The sequence below is a fragment of the Pan paniscus genome, chromosome 21 (assembly GCF_029289425.2).
Source record: "Pan paniscus chromosome 21, NHGRI_mPanPan1-v2.0_pri, whole genome shotgun sequence".
Lineage (NCBI taxonomy): Eukaryota > Metazoa > Chordata > Mammalia > Primates > Hominidae > Pan > Pan paniscus.
In genome coordinates, this window is record NC_073270.2 from 18,243,043 (window position 1) to 18,269,090 (window position 26,048).

Genomic DNA, 26,048 nt, shown 5'->3' on the forward strand with positions numbered 1-26,048 from the left:
TGTGATAGTTGCTCTTGCTCCCCGAAGATCCTCTCAGGGAAGTTATTTATGACAAGGAGTCCCATAGAATGGGAATCCCTCAGTGAAAGTCAACCAAGGCCTCCGATTAGTGAGTAGAGCAGATAAAGGCCTCTCGTTGTGGGACCAAAATGGGAAGAGGCAATGGCCAAAGTGAGACACCTTCTTTCCCAAGTGCAAGAGGCACTCTTGCTTCCATAGTGAAAGAAGGTTGCGAGATGGGTGTATCTGATGGCTATGTTTCCAGGCGGAGAACTATACATTTACTTCAACATTTTAAACATTCTGTTAATGAATATGCACATGTGTGCACGCGCACACACACACACACACACACACACACACAGAGCTATGGGAATATGCTGCACAAATCTCTGACTTCAGGGAAAATAATTGACCAAGGCCCCCAGCTGCTGCACTCTGAAATCTGTCACTGTGCCAACAAGGCCACACTCCCCCCAGTGACTGCGAGCAGCAGGGGAACTCAGGCAGGCCCATTTCTGGGAGACACAGGGCTCCTCAAATTTAATCCCCAACAGTTTTACCAAACCATCCTTAGAGTACAGGGGAATCAAGGATGAATTTGCCCAACTTTGTTCACTGTTCTTTACTTGGGGTCAGACTTACATCACAGTTTCTTGTATTTTTCTTTCATAAAATACTTGCACATTTAATCCCATCTTGGCAATGGCTTCCTAGAGGATATACATGTGTGTGTGCATATATATGTACATATGTGACAGTATGAAACACACATATATACACACATACACACATATATTTATATATATACACACATACATGTGCATAAGTATATATATATGTATATGTACCTTTGAATCATAATTTATCTCCATTTGATGGGCACTAGTTAGGTCCAAATTTTTGCCGTTATAAAAATACCCATCTATCCCATTTTTCTAATTATTTCACATTTCTTTGGGGAGATTTTTTTTAAGCTTGCCACAGTGACTGTGACTGTCCTTTGTTGGAATACCTCCAAAGAACTCCCAGAGCCAATGCCACACTTAACACTTGTTTTCCACATGTATAGATTTTCTGGTGTGGCTACAATTTCTCTGGCAAATGAGCTTCAGGCCTTCTCATGTCAGTGTGCAGAGTAAAGAACTGAGGATCTAGCCTTTCACAGGATCCTCTGCAAGGCAGTGCAGTAAGGAGGGGAAGGGTTTTCTGCCCCGTCTGCGGTCTCTTCGTTCTTCTCTTCCTGCCGTCATTCTTGACCTGGGCCCTGCTGTCCTTCTCTCATCTGGTATCCATTAGAGTTCTTGATTACAAGCAACAGAAATGGATTCTGCTTCACTTCAACCAGAGAGAAGTTGTCAGGAAGATATCGGGGGCTCACAATCAATGGGTGGCTGGAGGATCAGTCTTGAAAGCTCCGGGGCTGGGTTGCAGGAACATAGTGAGGATCTTTTACTAGGAGAGCCTGGTGAGGGAACCTCCAGGATAAATGGGCTCCAGGGGATCCTGGTCCTTGCTTCACCTTCCCAAGATTCAAATCCTGGGAAAGAGACACCCACAGAGGCACCCCTAAGGTAGAGGGAGACTCTAGTGCCTGCAGCAGGCGGGCACCTAGAACTTCACTCCACCAGCACAGAACCTGATGGATTGGAAGTAATTCCCCCAAATACACTGGGGAGATTTGGGAAGAGGAAAAAAAATGTTGGGATACAAAATATAATCGTAATATCCAGCAGCACCCTTTTATATATGTGCATAATCCTTGAGTTTGTACATGTTCGGAGACTGGCCACAACTGTTGCATGATAAATTAGTCTTTGTCCAAGTGAAAGCAAGTTTCCTGATTAAGACAAAGCCTAGCCATTGCCAGAAGCTGCTTGAACTAACTCAGCTCCTAAATTGCATTTACATCCAAGAGCTTGGGGTTCTTTCTGGCTGTCCAAAATTGAAATGTTGTCAGTGCAAGGACACAACACCATCCATCAATTTCTTGTCAGAGGTTCCTCTCTTACCTTCTAGGACTTTGCTATGGCATTTGTTGGCTCTCCAGGTCAGCCTCATTGTTTGTCTGTTTGTTCTTGTTCTTGGGGAAGTTTTCTTTTTCAGCAGATTCTCAAACGTGATAGCACTGTCAACAAATTAAAGACTGGGAAGCCATCCAGAAAAATTATCCATGATGTTTTCACTCTCTCCCTTCCTGAATCCACATCAGTCCTCTCTCCTTAATAGAAATGTTCCATTGTTTTATTTCACTTAATGACCCCTACCACATTATCTTCTTTAAGAATACTTTACTCAGCCAGGTGCGGTGGCTCATGCCTGTAATCCCAGCACTTTGGGAGGCCAAGGCTGGTGGATCACCTGAGGTTGGGAGTTCAAGACCAGACTGACCAACATGGAGAAGCCCTGTCTCTACTAAAAATACAAAATTAGCTGGGTATGGTGGCACATGCCTGTAATCCCAGCTACTCAGGAGCCTGAGGAAGGAGAATCGCTTGAACCTGGGAGGCCAAGGTTGCAGTGAGCCAAGATCATGCCATTGCCCTCCGGCCTAGGCAACAAGAGCGAAACTCTGTCTCAAAAAAAAAAAAAAAAAGAATATTTTTCTCTATCTAATTCTTACTTTAGGGAAACTCACTTTGAGTCATCACCAAAGCCTGTCTGTTCAGTGCAACCATAAGTAAACGCTCTCATAAAATAATGGTAATGGGTCAGGCACAGTGGCTCACACCTGTAATCCCAGCTCTTTTGGAGGCCAAGGCGGGCAGATCACTTGAGCTCGGGAGTTCGAGACCAGCCTGGGAAACATAGTGAGACCCCCTCCCCATCTCTACAAAAAAATACAAAATAATAATAATAATGGTAAGGTGAGCATGTATATGAGATGAACTTACTTTTGCCAAAGAAAAAAATACACCTGATAGACAAATGAAATTTGGATTCATGGAAAAAAATTCCAGAAGACGGAATGTTCAGATTATATTCAGGTAATATGTCAGCATTTTCATTCCAGGTAAAGATGGCTTTGCAGCAGGAAGGATTTGACCGAAAAAAGCGAGGTTACAGAGACATCAATGAGATCGACATCAACATGAACGATCCTCTTTTTACAAAGCAGTGGTATCTGGTGAGTGTCTTTACGTCCTTTTGGACATTTCCCATCTTGAGACTCTGGATAAAAGATGAATTCCTGTATCCTCATTATTCACTAGGATGTTAGCCAGTATCCAACTCAGTGACCCTCTCTGTCCCCTTACATATGTATTGATTTTCTGTCACCACCTGTGCATCTAGTTCTCTAATCTGCTTTCTTCTGGAACTGCTAAGTAGCCCTGGTCTCCTAGGGTGGAGGCTATGACCAACAACTGATGGAATTCTCTTCAGTTCTGAAAAAGTGCACCAGTGTATGACTGAAGATTTGCAAAACTATATAAAAGTCAAATCAGAGGTCTGGGAAGAGTAATGCAGGGGTTTCAACAGACAGAGTAACAGGGGACATAATGAAGTCATAGGCCTAAAAGAAAGGATCCAATGACTTTGCAAGGGGCTAGCAAGAAAGCTTGGAGACTAAAGTAGCAAAAAGAGCATCTATTAATGCTTCCTAAAACAATGGCAGGAAATCAATTCCATGGGGCTTAACTGATGCAGGCCTGGAGGCACTAAAACCCATTTTGTCTGGTGAAGTGAGCATTTTGAGGGTCACCAACAGTTCATCATGATCCATTTGGACTGGCCAAGCTATGTTTAAAAAGGGATCAGTGACTCCAAACCAACCTGAACTGCAGGGCATATTGACAGAAAGGGAGTCACTAATTTGCAAATGTGAATGAAGCTTTATTTTATTTAAGATTAAAAAGTGATGAACAAGAGAGAGAACTAAATTACAGCCTTGTGGACGGCTACATTACAGGAATTCATCACAATTTCCCTTCTGGGGCTTCAGAGCTTGACTCTGACTTATGCTTTTTGGCATGGAAGTCCGAAAATCCAATATGGGTAATTGAATGAGTGTACTTGTATTAGTCAGGATAGGCTAGGTTTGTTGCAATAATGAACAACCCTCAGATCACAGTAGCTTATCAAAAGCAAGGCTTGTTTCTCACTTTTGCTACACGACTAATGCTTCATAATTGCTCAGAAACACAGGCTGACCAACCTCCATCTGAGCTCCATTCCCACACTGCTTTCATAAGCCCTTCAGCAAGGAAAAGGGGCAAATTGTAGAATTTTTAAAAGAAACTCTTAAAGCTTCTGCCTGGATGTGAAAAAATGGCACATGAGATCACATGTCATTGGCCAAAATCAGTCATCCACCATTCTAACTTCAGAGTGGGTGGAGAGGTGTGTAGTCTTAACATGTCTCTAGAAGAAAGAGCACAGTAAAGTTTTTAAAGAGCCCCAATGACAATCATACAATGTTTTAGCAATATCATAACAGCCACTGATCACTGTGGGCTTTTGCCAGTACAAGCTCTGACTTCATCATTTTTTTTACAATCCATCCTGGAGAAAACCTACACAGTACAAAGACACATGAAGATTGGGAGTGGACATATTACTGTGGAATTGCTCTTTGTTTTCCTTTCTTTCTTTTCTGAAATATTTTTGGGGGCCAGGATGAGGGGCCTTAGGATTTATTTTTCTACATTAGAACATGCACTAAAGGTGAGCCAGTTTTCTTTAATTCAGTTCAACAAATACTTTTGAACAAGACTTAGTGTGGTGGCACTGAAATTACAAAGATTATCTAGGACATGTTATCTCCTGCAAAAGATATTGTTATTTAGTAAGAAGTTATATTCAAATAAGAATAATCCAAAACAATATGCTGTAAATTCAAAACATGAGGTATAAACAAAGAGCTATGAAAGTGAGCATTTAATTCTAAATCAGGGAGGGTTTCCTGCAATAGCAGCTCTCTTATAGAAAAAGTTTAAAGATAGTGATCTAGTTATAAGATATTAGGGGATTGAAACTATGTTTGCATATTTACAGAAAACAGAAAACACAAAGTGTTTATACCAAAAAAAAAAAAATGGAGAGGAAACACTATAGGTAGTTTGGGAGGGACACCCAAAAGTACTGTTTCATGGAAGATGTGGCCTTTGAGCTGGTCTTGAAATATTAGATGGCTATAGAGCATGTCAACTAAATATGTACATGGGTGCTTTACAACACCAAACTAATACCATTCTCTGCTTTGAAATTCCTGTACCAGATCAATACTGGGCAAGCTGATGGCACTCCTGGCCTTGATTTGAATGTGGCTGAAGCCTGGGAGCTGGGATACACAGGGAAAGGTGTTACCATTGGAATTATGGATGATGGTGAGTATTTTGAAGCCTGTGCCTCTTTTGGAAATAAGCGTGCCTTTGCTTGCCTTTTGATAAAAGTTGTATTGTTTTGGAGATGCTAACCAGAGATGGAACAGCAAGATACTGGGCATGATGGCCACACTGCACTGTGCCCAAATCTTCACCTTTCTTCCAATCAGTGGTCCTCAAACTTGAGGTTGCACTTAACAAATATTTTTTAATTAATAAATAATAAGCTAAACAAATGAATAAATGAAAGCTGCCTATCACTCAACCATAATTTCTTACTGCTTACACTTTACCTTAAAATGTCCTCTAAACCTCTTTATATTTACCATCAATTTCTCTAGACCCACACTATCCAATGTAGTCACCACTAGCCATATGTGCCTATTTAACTTTACATTTTAATTAATTAAAGTTAAATAAAATGTAAAATTTTATTTCAATTCCTCAATCACACTAGCCTCAAGTTCTTGATATCCACATGGGGCTAGCAGCTGCTGAAATTCAATTCCATTTTCATCATCACAGATAGTTACATTAGCGTGACTCTACATCCATAGAACAGCTTTTCAGTAACAGGATTGGAGCTTGGGGAAATTTGACTTTATTGCTGCTTCAGAATGAACCCTTGTAAAGTAGCCTTTGATAACCTTTTATTACAGACATCCCTTACATGTTATTCAACCTGCGTGCCTACCAAAGACTTAGCAGAGCTTCATTTTCTATAGTTTGTGATATGAAAACCAATGGGCTTGATGAATTGGCATTTTTCCAACTACACACGTCCTTGGCCCTGCCAAGATTGTGGAGAATTGCCGCCTGTGGTCGTTTCACTGGGGATGTGTTTTTGCCCTCCATCACCCATCTGGGTCTGCCAGCAAAAAGCTCTACTGTGCATTATTGACCCAATTATATACAAAGGCTACACAGAGATGAAACAGTTGAGCCTTTCCCATCTGAAGATCCTCAAAGAACAGAACACTATGTTCCTTAAAGTAAGGCTTTGAAGCAGAAATGACAGAGGAAACCAAGAGGAGCCAGCCTGCTTAAAACCTGCGTTGTCTTGTGTGGGCTCATTAAATATCAACATAAAAACAATGCCTCAATGTTTTTTGATGTGTGAGACATTTTTAAGTGGATGTAAAACCTTCCTCCAGAGGCCAAGGGCTCTCACAAGAAGAAAGGAGCCCTGCATGAGAGTGTGTGTGCTCAGATGTCAGGAGTTTATAAATGTTTCTTCTTTTCTCACACTTGTTCTTGAAAACTGTTCCAAAGGGGTTCAGGCCGGCTCACCCAGGAAAACAATGCATCAGGGTTTGGGGAAAACCTACCTAGGAGATATTGTCATGACCATTTCTAACAGCATATCCTACTGGGTATCCCCAGCCAGGGATCAGAGAAGCCACCCTAAAAGTGGCACTAAAGTGCCAACAGATGTGCATTGCTCTGCTCTTAGGAAACCTCCAAGAGTACTGTAGATGCCCATTTCAGAATACTTTAACTGAAAGCTCTTTGACTGACTCCTAAAGTCATTGGCTCCTGACTCATTTCCACATGCAAAGGCAAGCCCTTTAGGAAGTCTCAGCAGAATTTCTCATTTGATGTTCTTTCTTCAGCTGATTAATGGCCTTTGGGTTCCCAAAAAAGTAAACTCTGACCCCCAATTACAATTCCTGGTTTCTTCTTCGTTTTAGTCAATTACTGCTGCAGAACAAAGCATCCCAACATTGAGTGGTTTAAAAAACAACCATATTATTATCTGTCACGGTTCTGTGGGTTGCTGGAGTTCAGCTGGGCAGTTCTGCAAGTTCCACTGGAGTCTATCATGCAGGTGGAGTCAGAAGGCAGTTGACCCTGGAGTCAACTAGAGGCTCCAATGGGAGGCTGAAAAGGCTTAGCCTCCCTCCCCTTCCATGGAGTCTGAGGACCTCTCCTCTCACATGAGGCCTCCAGCAAGGTAGATGGATTTCTTATAGGTGGCTCAGGACTCCCAAGAGTAGGCCTTCCAAAAGAGAAGAAGCAGAAGCTGCCAGTCCTCTTAAAGGCTAGACCTGGAATGGGCACCGGTAACTCTGCCACTTATGTTGGATGAATGGTCCCAGGGCCAATCCAGATTCAAGTGGAAAGGAAATAAACTCTGAATTTGTGGCCATTTTTAATGCATCACATGCTATTCCATATGATAACTGAAGAAAAGTATCCAAGTTCACTGTTGAATAGCAAAATGAGAACATTTGGGACAAGGGCAGCTCCCCACATGGTGAGGACAAGGACAGATGCTCTTGCCATGTAATTGGCCATCTCTGTCCTCACAGCTAGAACCGGGAAGGCTGGCAACATCAGTACTGCATTCTCTCTCTTAATGACCTGCACGCACGAATGGTATGGTGCCATGTCCCAGACATTTTCTTGGCAAGATATTCCAAAATAAAGTTAAAGACAGACACAGATGCCAACCCTGACACCTAAGGACAAAACTAATGTCATATTCTATCAACATTGTCTCTCCACATGTTGGCCTGTGTGGCAAATGTTCAATCATCTGCGTGCAGAAGTTTAAATTTGTGGACAGCCAGTTTTAATCGCTGCCCTCCCATCTCTGGTTGCCCAACTCCAAACTCAGCCATCATCCCCTCTGCTGGATCCAGTGACTAATGGATGCTCAATAAATATCTGCTGCCTTCACATAGGTACAAAGCAATGTCATTTCCACATGCTACATATCACTAGGAGAGGACCTCCATGGTTAGCTGCTGTCTAAAGGGGCAGAAATTATTTCGTAAGGGTCTACTAGGACATTACACGTATGTAGATATTAGCAAGGACCCCACTTAATGATGACAACTTTCTCCCTTTTACTGTAATGGAATTGTTTAGAGTTGGGAACTTGACCTGGAAAATGGAATGTGATCATGACAAGATACAGGGATGGACAAGAGTCATCCAGCCCAAGAATAATTCAGGGCAGATGGCTGGTTCTCAAGATCACACAAGATCAGAGAAGGCATGGGTCAAGGCCCTTAGCCATTATCAGATGGAGCCAAGGAAGTGAGATGGAAGGCCAGTGAGCTAAGGTCAGAGGGAGCTTCAAGCTGAAGTAAGAATAAACAACTAACAGTAAAAACGACAAACATTTATTGAGTAATCACTATGTGCTAGACACTGCTTAGCATTTTGGAAATACAACCACAGTTATTCCCTAAGGTTGGTATTATTATAATCACCATTTTACAGATGAAGAAACTGAGGTTTAGGGAGGCAAGAAACTGCCCAAAGTCTCACAACTAATTCTAACCACCATTCTTGGTACTTGGAACCCAATCCTTTGCTCTGCCTTCCTGGTGAGACTTTATGAACGGGGGCATCATTCGAAATAGCATTAGGAGATATACCTAATGTTAAATGACGAGTTAATGGGTGCAGCACACCAACATGGCACATGTATACACATGTAATTAACCTGCACGTTGTACACATGTACCCTAAAACTTAAAGTATAAAAAAAAAAAAATGACACCACCAGGATGTGGAAATTCTCCAGGACAAAAGACAGTTTTTTCAATAAATTCAAATAAATAAATAAATAAAAGATTCAAACCTGAGGACCAGATAGTCACCCACACCCTTCTGAGAGATTTAGAACTCTGCATCACATAGAAAACAGTAGGAAGGTCCAGCAGGGTGACTGCTCCAGTTACTTTTGCTGCATAACAGATAATCCTGTATTAGTCCATTTTCACATTGCTGATAAAGACATACCCAGACTGGGTAATTTATAAAGAAAAAGAGGTTTAATAGACTCACAGTTCCATGTGGCTGGGGAGGCCTCACGATCATGGCGGGAGATGAAACCGTGTCTTACATGGCAGCAGGCAGGAGAGAGAGTGAGAGCCAGGTGAAAGGAGTTTCTCCTTATAAAACCATCAGATCTCGTGAGACTTATTCACTACCACGAAAACAGTATGGGGGAACCCACCCCCATGATTTAATTATCCCCCACCGGGTCCCCCCAACAAGATGAGATCTGGGGGAGGACACAACCAAACCATATCCAACCCCAACACTTAGCAACTTAAAGTTGCTATTTATCTTTAATCATGATTTTGTGGCACAAGAATCTGGGAAGAGCCTGGCTGGGCGCTGCTCACTCAGTGTTGCTCATGCAGTTATGATGTTAGCTGGGCTGCAGTCTTCTGAAGGCCCCGCTGGGCTGCACATCCATGATGGTGCACTCCTATCGCTGGTGGTTGTTGCTGGTTGCCACTGGAGCTCAGCTGGGACCGTCAAAAAGAGTGCCCACATGTTGTGCTTTACTAGAATTTGGTCTTGATGTCTTACTCACCAGAGTGGCTATAAACTCTATCCTGCCCCAACAGGACTCCAGGGCATTGGCTGTAGATGTTTACAATGTGCCTGTCTTAGTCCGTTCCTGATGCTATAACAAAATACCTTAGACTAGGTCATTTATAAATAACAGAAATGTATTTCTCACACTTCTGGAGGCTGGGAAATCACAAATTCAGTATCTGACAAAGGCTTGCTCTCTGCTTCCAAGATGGCCCCTTGTTGCTCCATCCTGTGGAGGGGACAAACACTGCGTCCTCCCCTGGCAGAAGGGGTAACAAAGGGATGAACTCTCTCCCTCAAGCCCCTTTATAAAAGTATGAACCCCATTCATGAAGGCACAGCCCTCAAAACCTAATCACCTCCTAAAGGCCCCACTTCGAAATACTATTGCAACTAGGGATTAAGTTTCAACATATATTTTAGAGGGACACAAACACTCAAATCTCAGCATTTCACCCTGCCCGCAAGCACCCCACCCCCTGAAAATTTGTGTCCTTCACATACAAATACACTTATTCTAGCCCAGTAGCCCCAAAAGTCTTGATTTGTTCCAGCACCAACATCAAAGTCTAAAGCCCAGAGTCTCATCTAAATATCATCTAAATCAGAGATGGGTGAAACTCAAGGTACGATTCATCCTGAGGCAAATTGCTCTCCAGCTGTGAACTTGTAAAATCAAACAAGTTACGTGTTTCCAAAATACAATGGTGAGACAGGCATAAAACATACATTCCCGTTCCCAAAGGGAGAAATAGGAAAGAAGAAAGGAGTAACAGGTCTCAAGTAAGTCCAAAATCCAAAAAGGCAAACAAATTCTGAGGCTTGAGAGTAATCTTTTCTGACTCTATGTCACACCTTCTGGACACACTGGGGTGGGAGCTGGGCCTCCAAGGCTCCTAATGACCCCTCCCCCAAGGCTTCACTGGGCACAGCCCATGCAGCAGCTCTCATGGGGTGGAGTCTCATGCCTGCCATTCTCCCACACTGGAATCACATGTTAGTGGGTCTGTAGTTCTGGGGTCTCAGGGCAGTCCCACCCCCACAGCTCCACTGGGCATTGTCTTAGTGGGGGTTTTCTATGGTAGCCCCACCCCATGGCAGTTCTCTGCCTGGGCCCCGAGGCTCTAGGGTTAGGGTTAGGGTTAAAGAACTGGAGCTCAGAGCCAGGGTTCTGACATGCTACACATCTGAAGTGAACTATTAACATTCTACCTAGGAATGTGCACATGGAACTCCTTCCTAGTTCCTCAAGGTCTCCAGGACTGTCACCGCTTCCTGAGAATTGGGACTATTGTGGATTAGACTTTCCAAGAAGCTTCAAATTGATGATAGGATGCTAATGATTTATGAACAAAATTATAACCAAGTATTTGTCATTTCTGTGCCACATTTATTATGATTGGCTGGTGATCAGTCGGTACCCCCATAGGCTGTGAGCCATAGATAGTTGTACAGCTCAGGTTCTATGTCTAATCACCTGCGGTTTTCCAGGACCGACACTGTGCCTGGCATTCACTGCTGAGAAATAAACAAAAGCATGAAGTATAAGAATGAATATGAGAATATTGTAAGAATTAAAAATAAGCCAATTAGGAAGATGTGTTCAGTACCTCCCACCTTAAAAGATAATCAAATATACAAAAATATAAAAGTACTATCTAGTTACCAAATTACTATTTTCCATTCTTCAGTCCATTATTACTTTTTCCGAATCATGTTTGTTGTCCTTCACAGTCGTATCAATCATTCTCTTTCTCAGACCAAAGTCGGTATCTGTTCTAACTTAACACTTAGTATTCCTCTTAACCTAATTTAAGATCGTTTATTTTAATTAGGCTAAATTTATCTTGTTTTAATTCTAATTTCCTTCTGGTCTCAAATTATCTCCTTGCTCCAGTATTTTCCCTTGACAGAGAACCACTACTATTTATTGGAACATTTTTCTCCTTAACAGCTTCCATTCTCAGAACATGAAGCCATGTTTTAAAAATTGACTTCCTGTTGGAAAATATATTCTCTGGGTGTGTCTTTTTTTACACTTATTTAGATAAGTTTGTTTGATCTAGCTAAGTGTGAAAAAAGACACACCCAGAGAATATATTTTAAAATATAAATATTTAAAATATAAATTATATTTTTGATAATTTATATTTAGGTATAAATTATCAAAATTTTTCACCCAACGAGTTCACAAAATTTAAGCTATCTTAACAAATAGAAGCAATTTAATTTCAACACAATATGCTGAAACCAAGTGGATATTTTTTAATGTTTCTTTTCTTCTGCATATGCACACTACTCCAGAGATGTGGTAGATGTTAGGACTAATGATGATAAGAAATAGAATGTATTAAGTGTTTACTATAAGCTGAAGACTTTCAATGAATTGTCTCTAATCTTGAAAACTGCTTTGCAAAGTAAATAATAGTCCCATTTCAAATACATGGAAACCAAAGCTCACAGAGATTATGTCACTTGGCTAAAGCCACACAAGTGTTAGTGTCTGAGCCCGGAGTGGAACTGGATCCGCTGATTTCAAAGCCTATGCTCATCCCCAACTTCACCCCACAGCCTAAACTGACCATTTTGCTGGGGGGATATTTCTTGGTTTGCTTTTTGGGATTTGTTTGTTGTTTTCTTTTAGAGACAGGGTCTTGCTGTGTCTCCCAGGTTAGTGTGCAGTGATGTCCTTATTTTTTGTAGAGACAGGGTCTCACTATGTTGCCCAGGCTGGTCTTGAACTCCTGGCCTCAAGCAATCCTCCTGCCTCAGCCTCCCAAAGCACCAGGATTACAGGCGTGAGCCACCATGCCTGACCAAAATTGACCGTCTTTGAATTAGGATCCAGAACAAGGGTTAACAACATTTAAAAATATTTGTCTTTAAATATTCTGATGCCTTTCCCTCTGAAGACCTCGGGAGTCAAGTGGGAGAAGAAGGCATAATGATTTGGGGAGGGGACTATAGTCTCCCAAACTATAGAAAGCAGCCATAGTGACAGCAATTGCTTCACTCATCAAAATCAACAGTGAAACCTAACACACGTACTGTAGATTAGTGACTCTCAGTCCAGTTACTAATTGTATAACCGGAAAAAAAAAAAGAAAAATTTCTGTTCAGAAATATGCATCCTAATACAAGCTCTTTTGGGGAAGGCAAATCTCTAATGGTGGCCTAGCCTTAGTAAGCATGCAGTGAAGGTAGCAGCCTTGGGACAGATTTAATGATACTTCAGGCTTTTAGATATTGCATCCCCATATAGTTATTAAATGCACCAGCTGCTGGGCCAAGTATACCACGTGCATTCATTTCTTTAGTCCTTACATTGTTCTCACCCCCAGTTGATCAAAAAGGAAAACTAGCACAGAGTCCAAGCAACTTGCCTGAAGTCTTGCAGGCAGTTATCAGGGTGGTTGGGACTCAAATGCCTGTCTTTGACTCCACAGACCTACGTTTGTAACCATTATGCTAGATGGTGTCAAGAACCTGCCCTGTTTCTTGGAGGGCTAGATGCTCAGGTGTAACTGCTGCAAAGATTATGTGGTTTTGCAAACCCAAATGAGAGCTTTTCAATTGCCCTTGGAGTTTCTTGATGCTTTCTGAGGTCCAAGGGTCTGACGGAACTCAGCAGTGCTCATAGTCCATGATTTTACCCTTGGAACGACTACTGGGCAACAAGACAGGCCACCATTCAGGAGAAAGCAGGGCTCCTGCTGAGACATTCAAGCCTCAGGCTTCCTGTAAAGCCACATTCTGAGGAGACAAGCCTCAGCTCCCAACCAGCAACACCTCACTGGAAACCATTTGCCCTTTACCTAATGGCTTTTCTTGCCCAGCCATGTTCTCTTATTATTTCCATGCCAGAGTACCTTCTCCTAATCCATTGCTGTCCGTGCCCTGTTAAATAATAATCACTTTTCCTCCCCAAGGCCAGTTTCATTTCAGAGAAATGCCAGTTGATGCTTTAAAAATGTCAAGATTTCTACAAATCTCTTTTAGATCAGTGCTCTGATGAGCCATCCATCTCACTGTCACAAAGCCCCTTAGTGCTGACATTTATGTCAGAAGTGTTATCCTTGGGCCTCAAACTCTAATTGGCTTCACTCTCAAGCGTGTCTTGGGCAGCTGTCTCTCCGCTCTGGCAATGCAGCCCACCTTCACACCTCCACACAGAAGGGAGGTGCGAGACTGGGAGCTGTGTGATGGGGCACTCGCCCCCATGGCAAGCCTTCTGGCACCAGCCCCATAAAGAGGGCACTTTCTTGGGCAGCTTTCCTGAGGACACAGTGGCAGGTATTAACCTTTGGTTCCTGTGTTATTGTTGTCTTTTCACAGGGATTGACTATCTCCACCCGGACCTGGCCTCCAACTATGTAAGTACAAGCCAACTTTGGTGGGGAAACAGATGCATCTTAAATGTCCTGGTGTCCCTAGCTATTAGGAACATGCACGTGTCTACATGTCTATACACATGCATGCAAGTACAGGAGCATGCACACACACACACACACAGGAGTACACCTGCTGGAACATATGCACGCACACGTGGAGGAACACACACACAGGAACATACACACACATGCATAAGCACAAAAGATGCACGCGTACTCATAGGCACACATGCATGCACACACAGACAGCCACATGGGCAGCCACACTGGAACTGTCCATCCCATTGGAGCCACAGCTCAGGACACAAGCAAATGGACAAGGCATGTGGCCTGGCAGCAGGCAAAGGCAGTGGCTTTGAGAGAAGAAAGAAACCTGACGTCTGAAAGAGCAGAGTGCCAAGAAAGTAGGTACAGGGAGGGAGAAGAAGAGAGAGACTTGGCAAGGTTTAAATCAACTCTACCTGATGATATTGAATTGAAGGGTGGAAATGAGCCATTTGGGTTCTTGTTGGACAAAACCAAAGGCAAAAAGCCAAAAACTGCAGTGACTCACATTGCAGCCCCAGCTTTATGAAAGTAAGAGCGTTATCTTTTTTGATTATTTGTGTCACTTATGACCACTCCACTGACTTTCCCCCATAACATTGAGAATTACTATCCCTTGACAAACAAGCAATGTTAGCAGAGAATCACCAAAAGCCCTGCTGGGCTGGAACCACACACTCTAATTTTTGACTCAGCAAGTCACACGCTGCTTTCCTGATGAAGCCCACAAGCCCTTTAAACAGAATCGATCACTTATTTTAACCCCAGGGAGTACAAGATTCAAGCATTGGTGTGTTCACTTAAAATTATCCAAATTATTTCTAAGCTATGCTTCTGAGACCTCCAGATCTAGGTGTAAAAAATGTTGTCTTAGTCATTGAAGAGACTCATATTTAGAGAACAAGGGCTTGCATAAAAGAAAGGATGGTTACCCAGCAAAAAGTGTTTGGAGGTCACCAGTCTGGGTCATTTGTCCTGGAAGGCGAGTGTCTCTACGTTGCACAAAGAAAGTGGGAATATTCCATGTGTTTCATGCACTGGGCAACAAGAAACAAGGCATTGAAGGGATCTTATAAATCTAGAAGAGCATAAATTGAGAGGAGCATCTTTTTTAATATTAGGAAAAACTATTAAATGAATCATTGGCAGAGTCCAGCCAATGTGGCCCCAGAGAGAAATGACAGAAATTAAACCAAAGCTATATTCCCAGCAATGATAATAATCCATGTCTATGGAGAAGACCATTGTAAACTGCCTGTGCCAGCGGTCCTGTGTGTGGAGTCTAAGGAAACAGCCCTTCTCCCTGTCTCCTCATGGTGCCTTCCCTACTGAACATGAGTGGAGCTGTCTGCTGGTCTTCTCATGCACTTCCTTAAAGGGACTGCCCTGGACACAGTCCTTGCTGCCTCCCCCTGACTATGGCTGACTCCGCTAGTGCCTTCACCTTTCCCTGCCTCCTCCATAACTGCAGGGCCCTGGAGATGTGTCAGGCAGGGGATTGAGAAGTGCTGCATTGCATTTTCTCCAAGGCTCTGATGTATCTGGGGCTGTTCCTCACAGAGAGCAAGTGTGGCAGGGATCATGGCCTGCAGGGTCGGTGGTCCTCCCTCCGAGGGCTGTCCCCACTCCACCCTCTGCAGACAGAAGCATTGATATTCTCCGCAGTTCCCTCCATCTCCAGGACCCAGTGCCTCACAGGGCAGCCACGTGGAGTTCTGCTCACTTTCCCAAACCATCCTTGGGGAAACAATCATCTTGCCACTTGGAGGACTTCAAGGTGGGGTGGTACCCATTGGGCTGGAGAGCTGAGGGCACATGGCCTGTCTCCTGTGCATAGCATAACCCCACAAAGGCCTAAGACATGGAGACCGACCTCTGCATCCTTCCCTTCTCCCTGCCTAGCCCAGGCAGTTCCTGTCAGGCTGCTCCCAACTCCAGCTGCCAGATTCGAAAAAGATAGTCATTCACTGGGGGCAAGAATCCTCTGGGGTTCCAGTGAGCTGCAGGTACAATGTTAGTGGATGGTGTGATCTGTCTGCCAAAACCTTCATCTGAAATTGGAATGTGAAACCTCCATATTGAGCCGTGCCAGCTTCTCTGAGATCTGCAATACCAGAATATACCTGAAGAACTCTTATCGGTTCTGTGAGTCTCAAGTTCTTTTTTCTTCTTTTCTTTCTTAAGAACATTTTTCTGATTAAAAAATAAATGCATGTTATCTGTCAAAAAATATGAAAAAGCATAAAACAGATTCAAAACTAGCCATAATACCACCATTCTTATTATTTTGACATATTTTGGGCCTTTAATTTCTATGTGTCTATTTTTAATGAAATTGGGCTCTTATTGCATATTCTTCCCTTCTGCTTGATGTGCCATAAACATTTTTATGTTATTAAATATTCTCCAAAACATAATTTTAAGGGCTACATGGCATTAGCTCATGCTATAATTTATTTAAACATTCTGATCTCCAATTGTTGAACAATTAGGTTGTTTCCAATCAGTGTTTCACTGTAAGAGGGAGATGAGATGGCAGACAGTAACATGGGTGGACTCCAAGCCATACCATGCTAAGGAGAACTGAAAGAACTGGAAAAGCTTTTCCTGGAAAAAAGAAAACAGGCACATTGAGTATGTTTTCAAATATTTCAAATTCTCCTGGTAGAATGAGGCATTCCACTTGTTCAGTAATTTCTCCCAAGAAAATTCTCACCAATGGGTGGTAACCACAGAAGCAAGATTTTAACTCAGTCAAAGGAAGAACTGTCTAGTGATTAAGATAGTAAATTATTGGGAGGCCAAGGCAGGTGGATCACGAGGTCAGGAGATTGAGACCATACTGGCTAACACGGTGAAACCCCGTCTCTACTAAAAATACAAGAAATTAGCCGGGCGTGGTGGCACGTGCCTGTAGTCCCAGCTACTCAGGAGGCTGAGGCAGGAGAATCGCTTGAACCCAGGAGGCGGAGGTTGCAGTGAGCTGAGATTGCACCACTGCACTCCAGCCTGGGCGACAGAGGGAGACTCTGTCTTGAAAAATAATAAATAAATAAATAAATAAATATAAAAGATTAGTAAATTAATGAAAGTAACAAATTCTTCATACCTGAAAATATTCAAGAGGAAGTTTGATGGCCACTGGTGGGATGTTATTGAAGAGATGATAATGTCTATGCTGAACTTAAACTAGATGAGACCTAAGAATTGAACAGAAAATGTGATTTCTGTACAAAACTGCACATCTTGATAACTTTCATTCAGAGCAAAGTCTGAGTCTTCAACTTGTATCAAACACTTGGAAGCTGACAATGAAATTATATATATTTACATATGGCTGTGAAAATGTTCTGCCTCTGGTATAGACGAGAAAACTGAACACCTAACTATCTCATGCTTGATTCCTCAGCAGAGGGTCCAAACTGGCTGGTTTTTAATGGCACAGTGTCTCTCTCACCCTGTGTAGAGTTCAGAGTGGCAACTTCGGAGCGACTAACCACATTAATCTTCTTTATTTTTAATTAAAAATTTTACACTATCATTAACACAATGAGGACAGCAAATAGAGTAGACCAGCCCAGGAGAGCAATGAAACCAGTAGACAGTGATAGGCTCGAAAATTGTTTGAGCAGAGAATTAACAGGCAGCTTCACACCTCGTTAAGTGACCTAATGGCTTGGAGGGATGAGCCAGCCTGGTGCCCCTTGAGAGAGAGGTACTTGGTGGAGTCTTTGCTTGGGTTTCCCTAGAAGCAGACTCTGAAGCAAGGGTTTGAGTACAAGTAGGTTATTTAGAAGAGGATTCTAGGAAGCAGGGGTAGAGGACAGGGAATGAGTCCGGGAAGGAAAGGTAGCTTGTAAACGGGGCAGTTATCAAACAAGACAGCACTGTGGGCACTGAGGCTTAATCTCACTGGGCAGCTCTGGGAGACAGCATAGAATATGTGAGCCAGAGTGATCCCCCTTGGGATGTGATGCCTCAAGAAGCTGGGGTATTTATGTGACAACTTCGTCAGTCATTGGTTGAGGGCTTGTCCCAAAAGATGTTCCTACCTCCCCACAGCCTGGGGAAAAGCCCTGGGCAGAGGTGCGGGTACAGACAGCTGCAGCTTACCAGGGACATGAGGGTGTCAGGCTGAAGGGGGATGTAGCAACGTCTGCCCCAGAGATGCCTTGGAAATTCATGAAAGGTTAAAATAAATAGACATGTTCTATGTTGAAAAAACTCCTTGTGGTTACTGATTTATTTTCAGTGAGGATTGAAAACTCTACCCAAGGCTCCTCAAAAAAATTACTTTATAATCAAACCAGCCAAAATGTTTCTGAAAGCAGAATTATTTTCAAAGCTTGGTTATTCTGTATATTAAGAGAGGAAACAGCATATGCTGGTAGTCCAATTTATTCCCATTAAACTAAGAATAAAAGACTTGGAAAATTGCAAATCAATATATAAATGTAAGTTGTTAGTGTTAATCTAATTCAAAAAATCCACACTGAGCCTGCTGAGTGTTGGGAGTAAAGGATAATAACGGCCACTTGGATTATTACTCTATTGTTCTATGATTGAATTTCATCGGAGGGATCCAGTCCCACTGGTAAAAGTTCACTATTCCAAATAATTAAAATTTTTCTTTTTCTATCCCAATAGTCATGACACGAAATGAGTATTAGCCAAGAGACTATTTTAGACCAGGTTAAAATTACAACCTCCTTTACCCATCTTCGCTATAATAACTGGGTATTTTCTCTAAGTCAATACAATGGCTGTGGATTGAACCTGCTATGTGCAAGCCCCAGAGGAAGAGAGATAAATAAGACACAGGCACTCTCTAGAGAAGTTGGCAGGTCAGTAAAGATGCAAGCATGTGAGACATGACTGTCAGGTGAGGGGCAGGCAGACAGGGAGGTCGTTGTCTCTTTACTCTGAGCTCCCAATCCAGTGAGGATTGCAGGCTGGGTTCACAGTACTGGCCCAAGCTCAGGGGTTCTGTTAGGTCTATGGAACAAAGGGAGACTTCTTCAAGAACATGTGGAGTGTGACTTAGGTGGCAGCTTTCAGGGCATGGAGGTGGGTGGGGTAGAACGTCTCCTGCTTTGTAGCTTTGCTGAAGCTACAAAGGTGAAGAAAAGGCTGGTGGGTCTGTAGAATCCAAGGAGAGCCTTCTTGCTGTGTGCTGGGTTTTCTCAGAAGCAGAACCTGAGACAAGGATTTGAAAGCAAGTCATTCATTTGAGAGGAGATCCCAGGAAGCACCAGCTGGGAAGGAGGAAATTGATGCCAGAAAGGGAGAGTGGCCCAGAGAGCAAATTACCCCTTAGGGCAATGGGAGCTCAATCTCCCTGGGGAACTCTGGGAAACAGTGTGGACCAAGTGGGCCTCAGAGTTACCCACAAACTCCTGTCAACCACTGGGTGAAGGCCACTACCCAGGAGTAGAGATGAGGTGGGGAGATAGAAGGATTCATTCTAGACAAGAAAAATAGGGCCCTGCAGACAGAGTCTTCAGCAGAGTTGCATGTGCTGACAGTTGGAAAACAGCCAGCTTGCAAGGGTAGGGTTCTGACAGTTGGCAGTAGTGGAAACTGAGTCAAAGCTGAGATGACTCATGGCTCCCTACCTCATGATGCAGCCTTAGAGGAGCATATCAAACATCTTTGAATCTTAATTTTTTCATCCGTGAAATGGGCAAAATGGATGTCTTGTCAGGTTTGTTGCAAGGTATCCTTGAGATAATATGCGTATCAGGCCTGGCACATAATAGATGCTCAATAAGCATTCATTTCCTTCTGTCTCAGAAGAGTTGAGGTTACAACTTTGCACAATTTCGGGTTGTCCTGATGGAGAAGCAGGGGTGTGCCTCAAGAAACCAGTGCAGTTGTTCATTGGACCTCCCAGTGAGCTTAGGGTCATTAAAAGAAGAAAGGACAACTGATCCAGGCTAAGTATAAGATTGTGAGGGTTGCAAAGTTAAGGGCAAAAATCAGAGGATACCAACATAAATCTCAAAGGCTTTGAAAAACAATATCCAAGAAAAGAGAAGGTAAAGGCAGGGAGAAGACCCATTGCTCGTGGCCAGGGATGTAATGAAGGATGCCCCCAAGGAAGCGGCATTTCTGACCTGCATCTTCTTCCCTGTCACATACCTTAGAACTAGATGAATATTCAAGGATAGTCATAAGGGAGGGTTAATCCCTAAGGTGGGCAAAGGGATTATAAGGTAGCAACTACCCCAAGTGAGGTTTTCTCCGAGCCAGGGAAATCTCCTGGTATTTAAGCCACTGCAGGGTGGGACATCAACTCCTGTTCTGATGGCTGGGAGGATGGGCCACTTCTTGCACTCCGTCTTCTAGCTTGGAAACTGTGAGTGATGCTCTGAGCAGCTCCAAGATCCTGTGCTGAGAATCTGTCTAGATTCATGACACTTCATGAGCTTTTCCAAGAATTCTTGAGTGCAGCAAATACAGAAGTTTGCATTGACTCAACTCCACATCCTTCCCTAGACCACAGCGTCTGCCATGGGACTCTGCAGAATCTCCCTTTAAAGAGGTGAAGTGTATTTCCTACCCCTTGACTTTGGATTGGGCCTTGTGACATGTTTTAAGCAATAGAATAATCTAGAACTGACAGTGCCAGTTTGGAGCCTAGGCCTTAAGAGGCCTTGTGTGCTCCCAACTGCCTTCCCACGCCTCTGCCATCGCCATTAGAAGGGCATTCCCAGGCTCTCCTGCTGTACCCTAGAGGAGGGTGAGAGACATGGAGAAGAGCTGCCCTGCTGCCACGGCCTGAAGCACCACCACCCACACTGGCCTACAGAGCTGCAGTAAGAAGCAGAGCTGCCTAGCTGAGCCCCACCAAAATCACCAAACCTCAGCCAATCCACAGAAACAAGCAAGCCAGCCAAGCTCAGCAGAGCTGCCTAGCTGAGCCCAGCCCAGAGCACCTAGCTGCCAGCTGAACTGTGGACTCATAAGCTATCTAAACACCTGCTGTTATATGCTGCTGACATATTATGGCCGTTTTGTGTAGTAACTGTTACAGCTGCCCATGCTAGACCCCCTTCTCCATCCTCCTACAGTACTTGAGGTGTACCCCAGTCTGGAGAGAATATTGGCTTCTAGGCCTATCCTAGACCTACCGAATCAAAATCTTTAGGGACAAGCCTCATAGTGTGTATTTCTTTTAGAATATTGGCTTCTAGGCCTATCCTAGACCTACTGAATCAAAATCTTTAGGGATAAGCCTCATAGTGTGTATTTCTTTTGAAGCACTCCGAGATTCTGATGGTTAACCTACTCATTCATTTTGGCACTTCATTCATGCATTCAATCATTCATTCATTCAACAGTGCAGTTCACCTGTAATGTTTGACTACATCACAGTTAGATCATAAGCTCTTTGTAAGGAAGCGTGTACTTTGTATGTGTTTTGTGTCCCTCTTAACACTTATCACAGTGTTAAGCAAGCACTTAATACACATTTGTTAAATTGCATTAAATGTTAACTCACCAATATTATTGCAAGTAATACCAGGAACTAAATTATATGATGACCCTCTATCGACGATGATCAGAAACTGCAGCATGCACAACCCTCTGTGTAATTCCTAGTTCTCAACCACCTCATAGGTGGATGCCACCATTGCCTCCTTCATCATGCATGATACTAAGGAAAGAGAGGACCCTGGAACCTAACTGAGTTCCTATGGCTGCAAGCCTGGAGAGAATACGATTCGAGAGGTGAATAATCCACATGCAAATAACTACAAGCTATTTCCTTCCTTTAATGTCTAGAATCCCTCAAGTTGCTGGAAATGCAATTAGGTTCCTAGATAGGAGAGGACAAATTATGTTCTTTGGTTCCGTTCAAAATTTGGAACATTATTTATGTTCCAGGGTTGCTATTTCACCAACAGAAGTGATCGTAAGAGAAAAAGGCCCACCCCTACATTCCTGCACTTTTCCATTCTTTAGATGGGTCCTGACAGGTGACTGTCTCTGAAGTGGGTGCCTGCTGAGAGCTCAGAAGAGCTGCCAGCACAGGAAGTACCTTGAGCTTGACAGAAGTGTGCACATTGGGCCCCAGGGGGCATGTGGCCTCCATGATAAAAGGGCGGCAGCAAGAAACCGGCACAGTACTCAGCCCCGAATGACTCAGATGTTATGAAGTATTGATCACATACATTGCTTCTGGCTTTTAGGCCTATGAATATTTAAATAAGCACATTAATATTGCATATGAAATTGAGGCTTAAATAACCTTTGTTTCTTATTGAAAGGAAGGGCTGGCATTTTCAATGTGCTCTTGAATGCTGGCTGGATCATGATGAGCACTTTAGCACCAGGAGATCAGACTGAATACTGAGAATGGGAAATTTTTAAAAATCACTTTGATAGACCGTCAGTCAAATGACTATCACTTAATGCAACTCATGTACTAGAGGAAACTATTTATTTTTACAGAAACATACTTTGCTTTAAAAATAGGGAAGAAATGAAAACTTGCTTAACAAAATGAAACTACTTGTATGGACCTAAACTTACAGCTATAGCTGAAAGCAAAGAAAATATCTGGTCATTCTATTATTTTTAATTATTCAATTGACTAGTATTTGTTTCATTGAACTTAGTCAGCATTCAAGAAAGCCGTATTTTTCCCACTGTGCAAAATGCTATACTAGGGGCCTGAATTATGAAGTGTGAAAAATCCAGTCCCTGACCTTGGGGGGTTCACGTGTAAGTATATAATTACATTATAATATGCTTAGTGCTAGCCTGGAAATAAAACACCACCCACATAGGAATGCAATAGCTAGAAAAAGCAAGTCAGCCCTAAAAAATTAGAGAAAGAAAGATACTTAAATGCATTTAAAGAATGCAGCTCACCACATGGGGGATGAACTTGTTTTCTTGGGTCGATACAGCATATGAATTCATCTAGAAGCTTCATCAATACGATACTAGACAAATGGGTAATTGGATTTCATCTGGAGATTTGCTTCCACCTAGAAGCCTAGACTTAAAAAGTAGCCCACATCATTTCCTTACCCCAAATTCCCTAAAGCCCTTCAACAGATTCTCATCTCTTTGACTAAATTTAACTGGCTTAAAGACCAGGGTAATGTCTTCCAACTCTTTTACTCATGAGCGAATGAACCAGAGGCCTCATTCCCCACAGAGATCATTAAGAGAGACTTCATAAATAAAAGACTGAATTATGGATGGATGGACGGATGGATGGATGGATGGATGGATGATTGGATGGATGGATGGTTAGATGGATGGATAGATGGATGGATAGTTGGATGGAATGGATGGATGAAAAGATGGGAGGATGCTAATGAGACTATTGGGATTTTATTCCATTTATCACTAAACACACCTGTTCAGAAAAAGTGTAGCAATGTTTACTGATAAGCCACAAGAAAGTCATTTATGCAAATATAAGAAAATTGAAAGATTACTATTCTGAACTGCCTTTGTTCCTTTCTTTGTCTTCATTATCGGTATATACGCACTGAATTCCCAAAATGTGAAATATTTTACTGGCTTTTTTATTTGGGTTTCTATCTCATAGAACCAAAAACCTCTAGGTGACCAAGCCTTACAAATAATTAACTTGGCAATAACCCCTGGCTGCAGCTGTGATTCAAAATGCTGCTCCTGCTGAGCTGACATCCATTTTCACTTTGTCCCTCTCCTCATGTGCCTGTTTCCCAATCATACTGTCTTAAAGCCACAGTTCTGGGTGTCTAAGGCGGGCCTGACCAGATTTCTGAACCCATGTCCCCCACCCAGGAGGGGAGTAGTGGGTTGATGCCACAGCAAAATGGGCAGTCATCCACACTGCTTGCCTATGTCTTGTTGCCAAGCAACAGAGCCCAAGTGGGTGTGTCCACTAGAGCCACACCTACATGGGATCATTGCCTGGGCAAATGTGGATCTGATGGAGACCAAACGTCTGATCCATCATCCAATTACAGTTTTCTGAAGCAGCAACAAAGACCAAGAAACAATGCCCAGGCCTCAATTAAGAAGGATCAGACTCTGAAGCCATGGAGTCTTCTAAAATATGATAGAAGATAAATTTTGTGGTTGTGTCAAAGAATCATGAGTACTATAACTGTCATTTTGGCTAGAGCCCATTCTTACCTTTAAAAGCTCTTAATCATTTTTCCTTGAAGACAAAGACTTGATGGTAGGCAGAATTGTAAAATGTCCCCCTAAGATTTCCACCCTCTGCTGTAAACACTCTGTATAGTCCCTCTCTTGAGTATGGCAGGACCTGTGAATATGATGAGATATCACTCTTACAATTAGGTTATTAGAATGCATTATATGGCAGAGTTAGAGATTTTTTTCAGATGTCATCAAGGCTCCTAATCAGTTGACTTTAAGCTAATCAAAGGAAAGACTATCCTGGGTGGGCCTGAACTAATCAGGTGAGCCCTTTAAAAGGTAATCTACAAGTCAGAGAAGGAAGGAGTCAGAGAGATTCTAAGCAGTGGAGGCTTTCACCTGTTGGCCTTGAAGATGCCACTGCCATAATGTGAACAGGGCCACATGGCAAGGAATGGCGGACTCCCTGGGAGCTGAGGCCTCACTCCTACAACCACAAACGACTGAATGAACTTGAAAGAGGACCCCAAGCCCTAGATGAGACAGCTCCAGTGACACCTTGATTTCAGCCAGGTGAGACCTTGAGCAAAAGCCCCAGTTAACCCACGTCCAGAAACTCTGAGATAAATTTGTGTTGTTTTAAGCCACTATGTTTGTAATAATTTGCTATACAGCAATAAAAAAACTAATACAACCTTCTTGATTATAGTGGATATTTGAGCACAAACTGAATGACTTGCTGTCTCTCTGAATTAATAAAAATAGACCACTCCTCAGTTTTTACTTTTTCTTAATATGTTTACTTTTATCTCAAAAATAAGTATACTCTGCCTATTGCCACATGGGGCCCTTTCATAAATAATAATTCTGCTGCAATGAGAGGCTCAGAGAAATTTAGTGAGGAAGTTAAGAAGAGCTCTTGGGCCAGCCTCGCTGAATTCAAATCTCACGTCCAACTGCTTCTTAACTATGTGCCCTAGGCAAGTTAATCTCTCTGTGTCTCAATTTCCTCATCTGTAAAATGGGTTAATAATAATACTGATCTTACTGGTGATTGTGATAATTCAATTCAGTAGTGCACACAAGGCCCTTAGAACTGCCTCTGGCTCATAGGACACCCTCAATAAGCATTCGATGTTGTTAAGTCCCCTGCCCAAGATTGCACAGCTAGAATTCAGCAGGGAAGAACACAAGCCTAAGGTGGTCAGACCTCAAAGTCTGTTCTCTTAGCCTCCCCCTCCCTTCCTGCCTTAAGGACACATATGAATTTGCAGAAAGCATTTTTTAAATGAAATTAAAAGGGGCAATTAGTGTGTTATTCTAAGTTTTCTTTCCACTTTCCTGCTAACAACTAGTGTGTTATTCTAAGTTTTCTTTCCACTTTCTTGCTTCTCCGCCCTCCCTGTCCTGCCTCCCAGAATACTTTACTGGTTTCCCCTGGGAGCACATCCTTAATAAATCACTTGCCTACAAGCTTTCATCACAGGGTTGGCTCCCAGGAATCCTGATCTTACATTAGAGCGTCTGGAGCTTTAGGCAAAGCAGAATTTTCCATCCTACATGGCCAAGGCGGAGAGAATCTCTGACATAGAAATAAGATTAGCTTCTCCACCATGGTAACCCTGCTGCTGACTCCCAACCTACGGGAAATTATTTTTCACAAAGAAAGAATCTTTAATTACTAACCAATAATTAAAACCTGAAGCCAAGAACAGGAAGCCAGACTTTGGCTCTTAGCAATGTTCCTTAACATCACCGGGAGTATTATGGTGAGGTCTGCACTTTCCATGTGGCATGCACACAACCTCTCCACAATGAGTGCTCTGCTAGG

General features: G+C 42.8%; 1 protein-coding gene across 1 annotated transcript in view; it reads left to right on the forward strand.

Annotated features, from left to right (window-relative positions):
- The window catches only part of PCSK2 (proprotein convertase subtilisin/kexin type 2), a 256,293-nt gene that overhangs the window by 128,317 nt on the left and 101,928 nt on the right, over positions 1-26,048 (forward strand). The window contains exons 3-5 of the mRNA XM_003810593.3: positions 3,014-3,127; positions 5,219-5,327; positions 14,004-14,041. Coding sequence (XP_003810641.1) covers positions 3,014-3,127; positions 5,219-5,327; positions 14,004-14,041 — 261 coding nt within the window. The remainder of the gene's footprint in view (positions 1-3,013; positions 3,128-5,218; positions 5,328-14,003; positions 14,042-26,048) is intronic.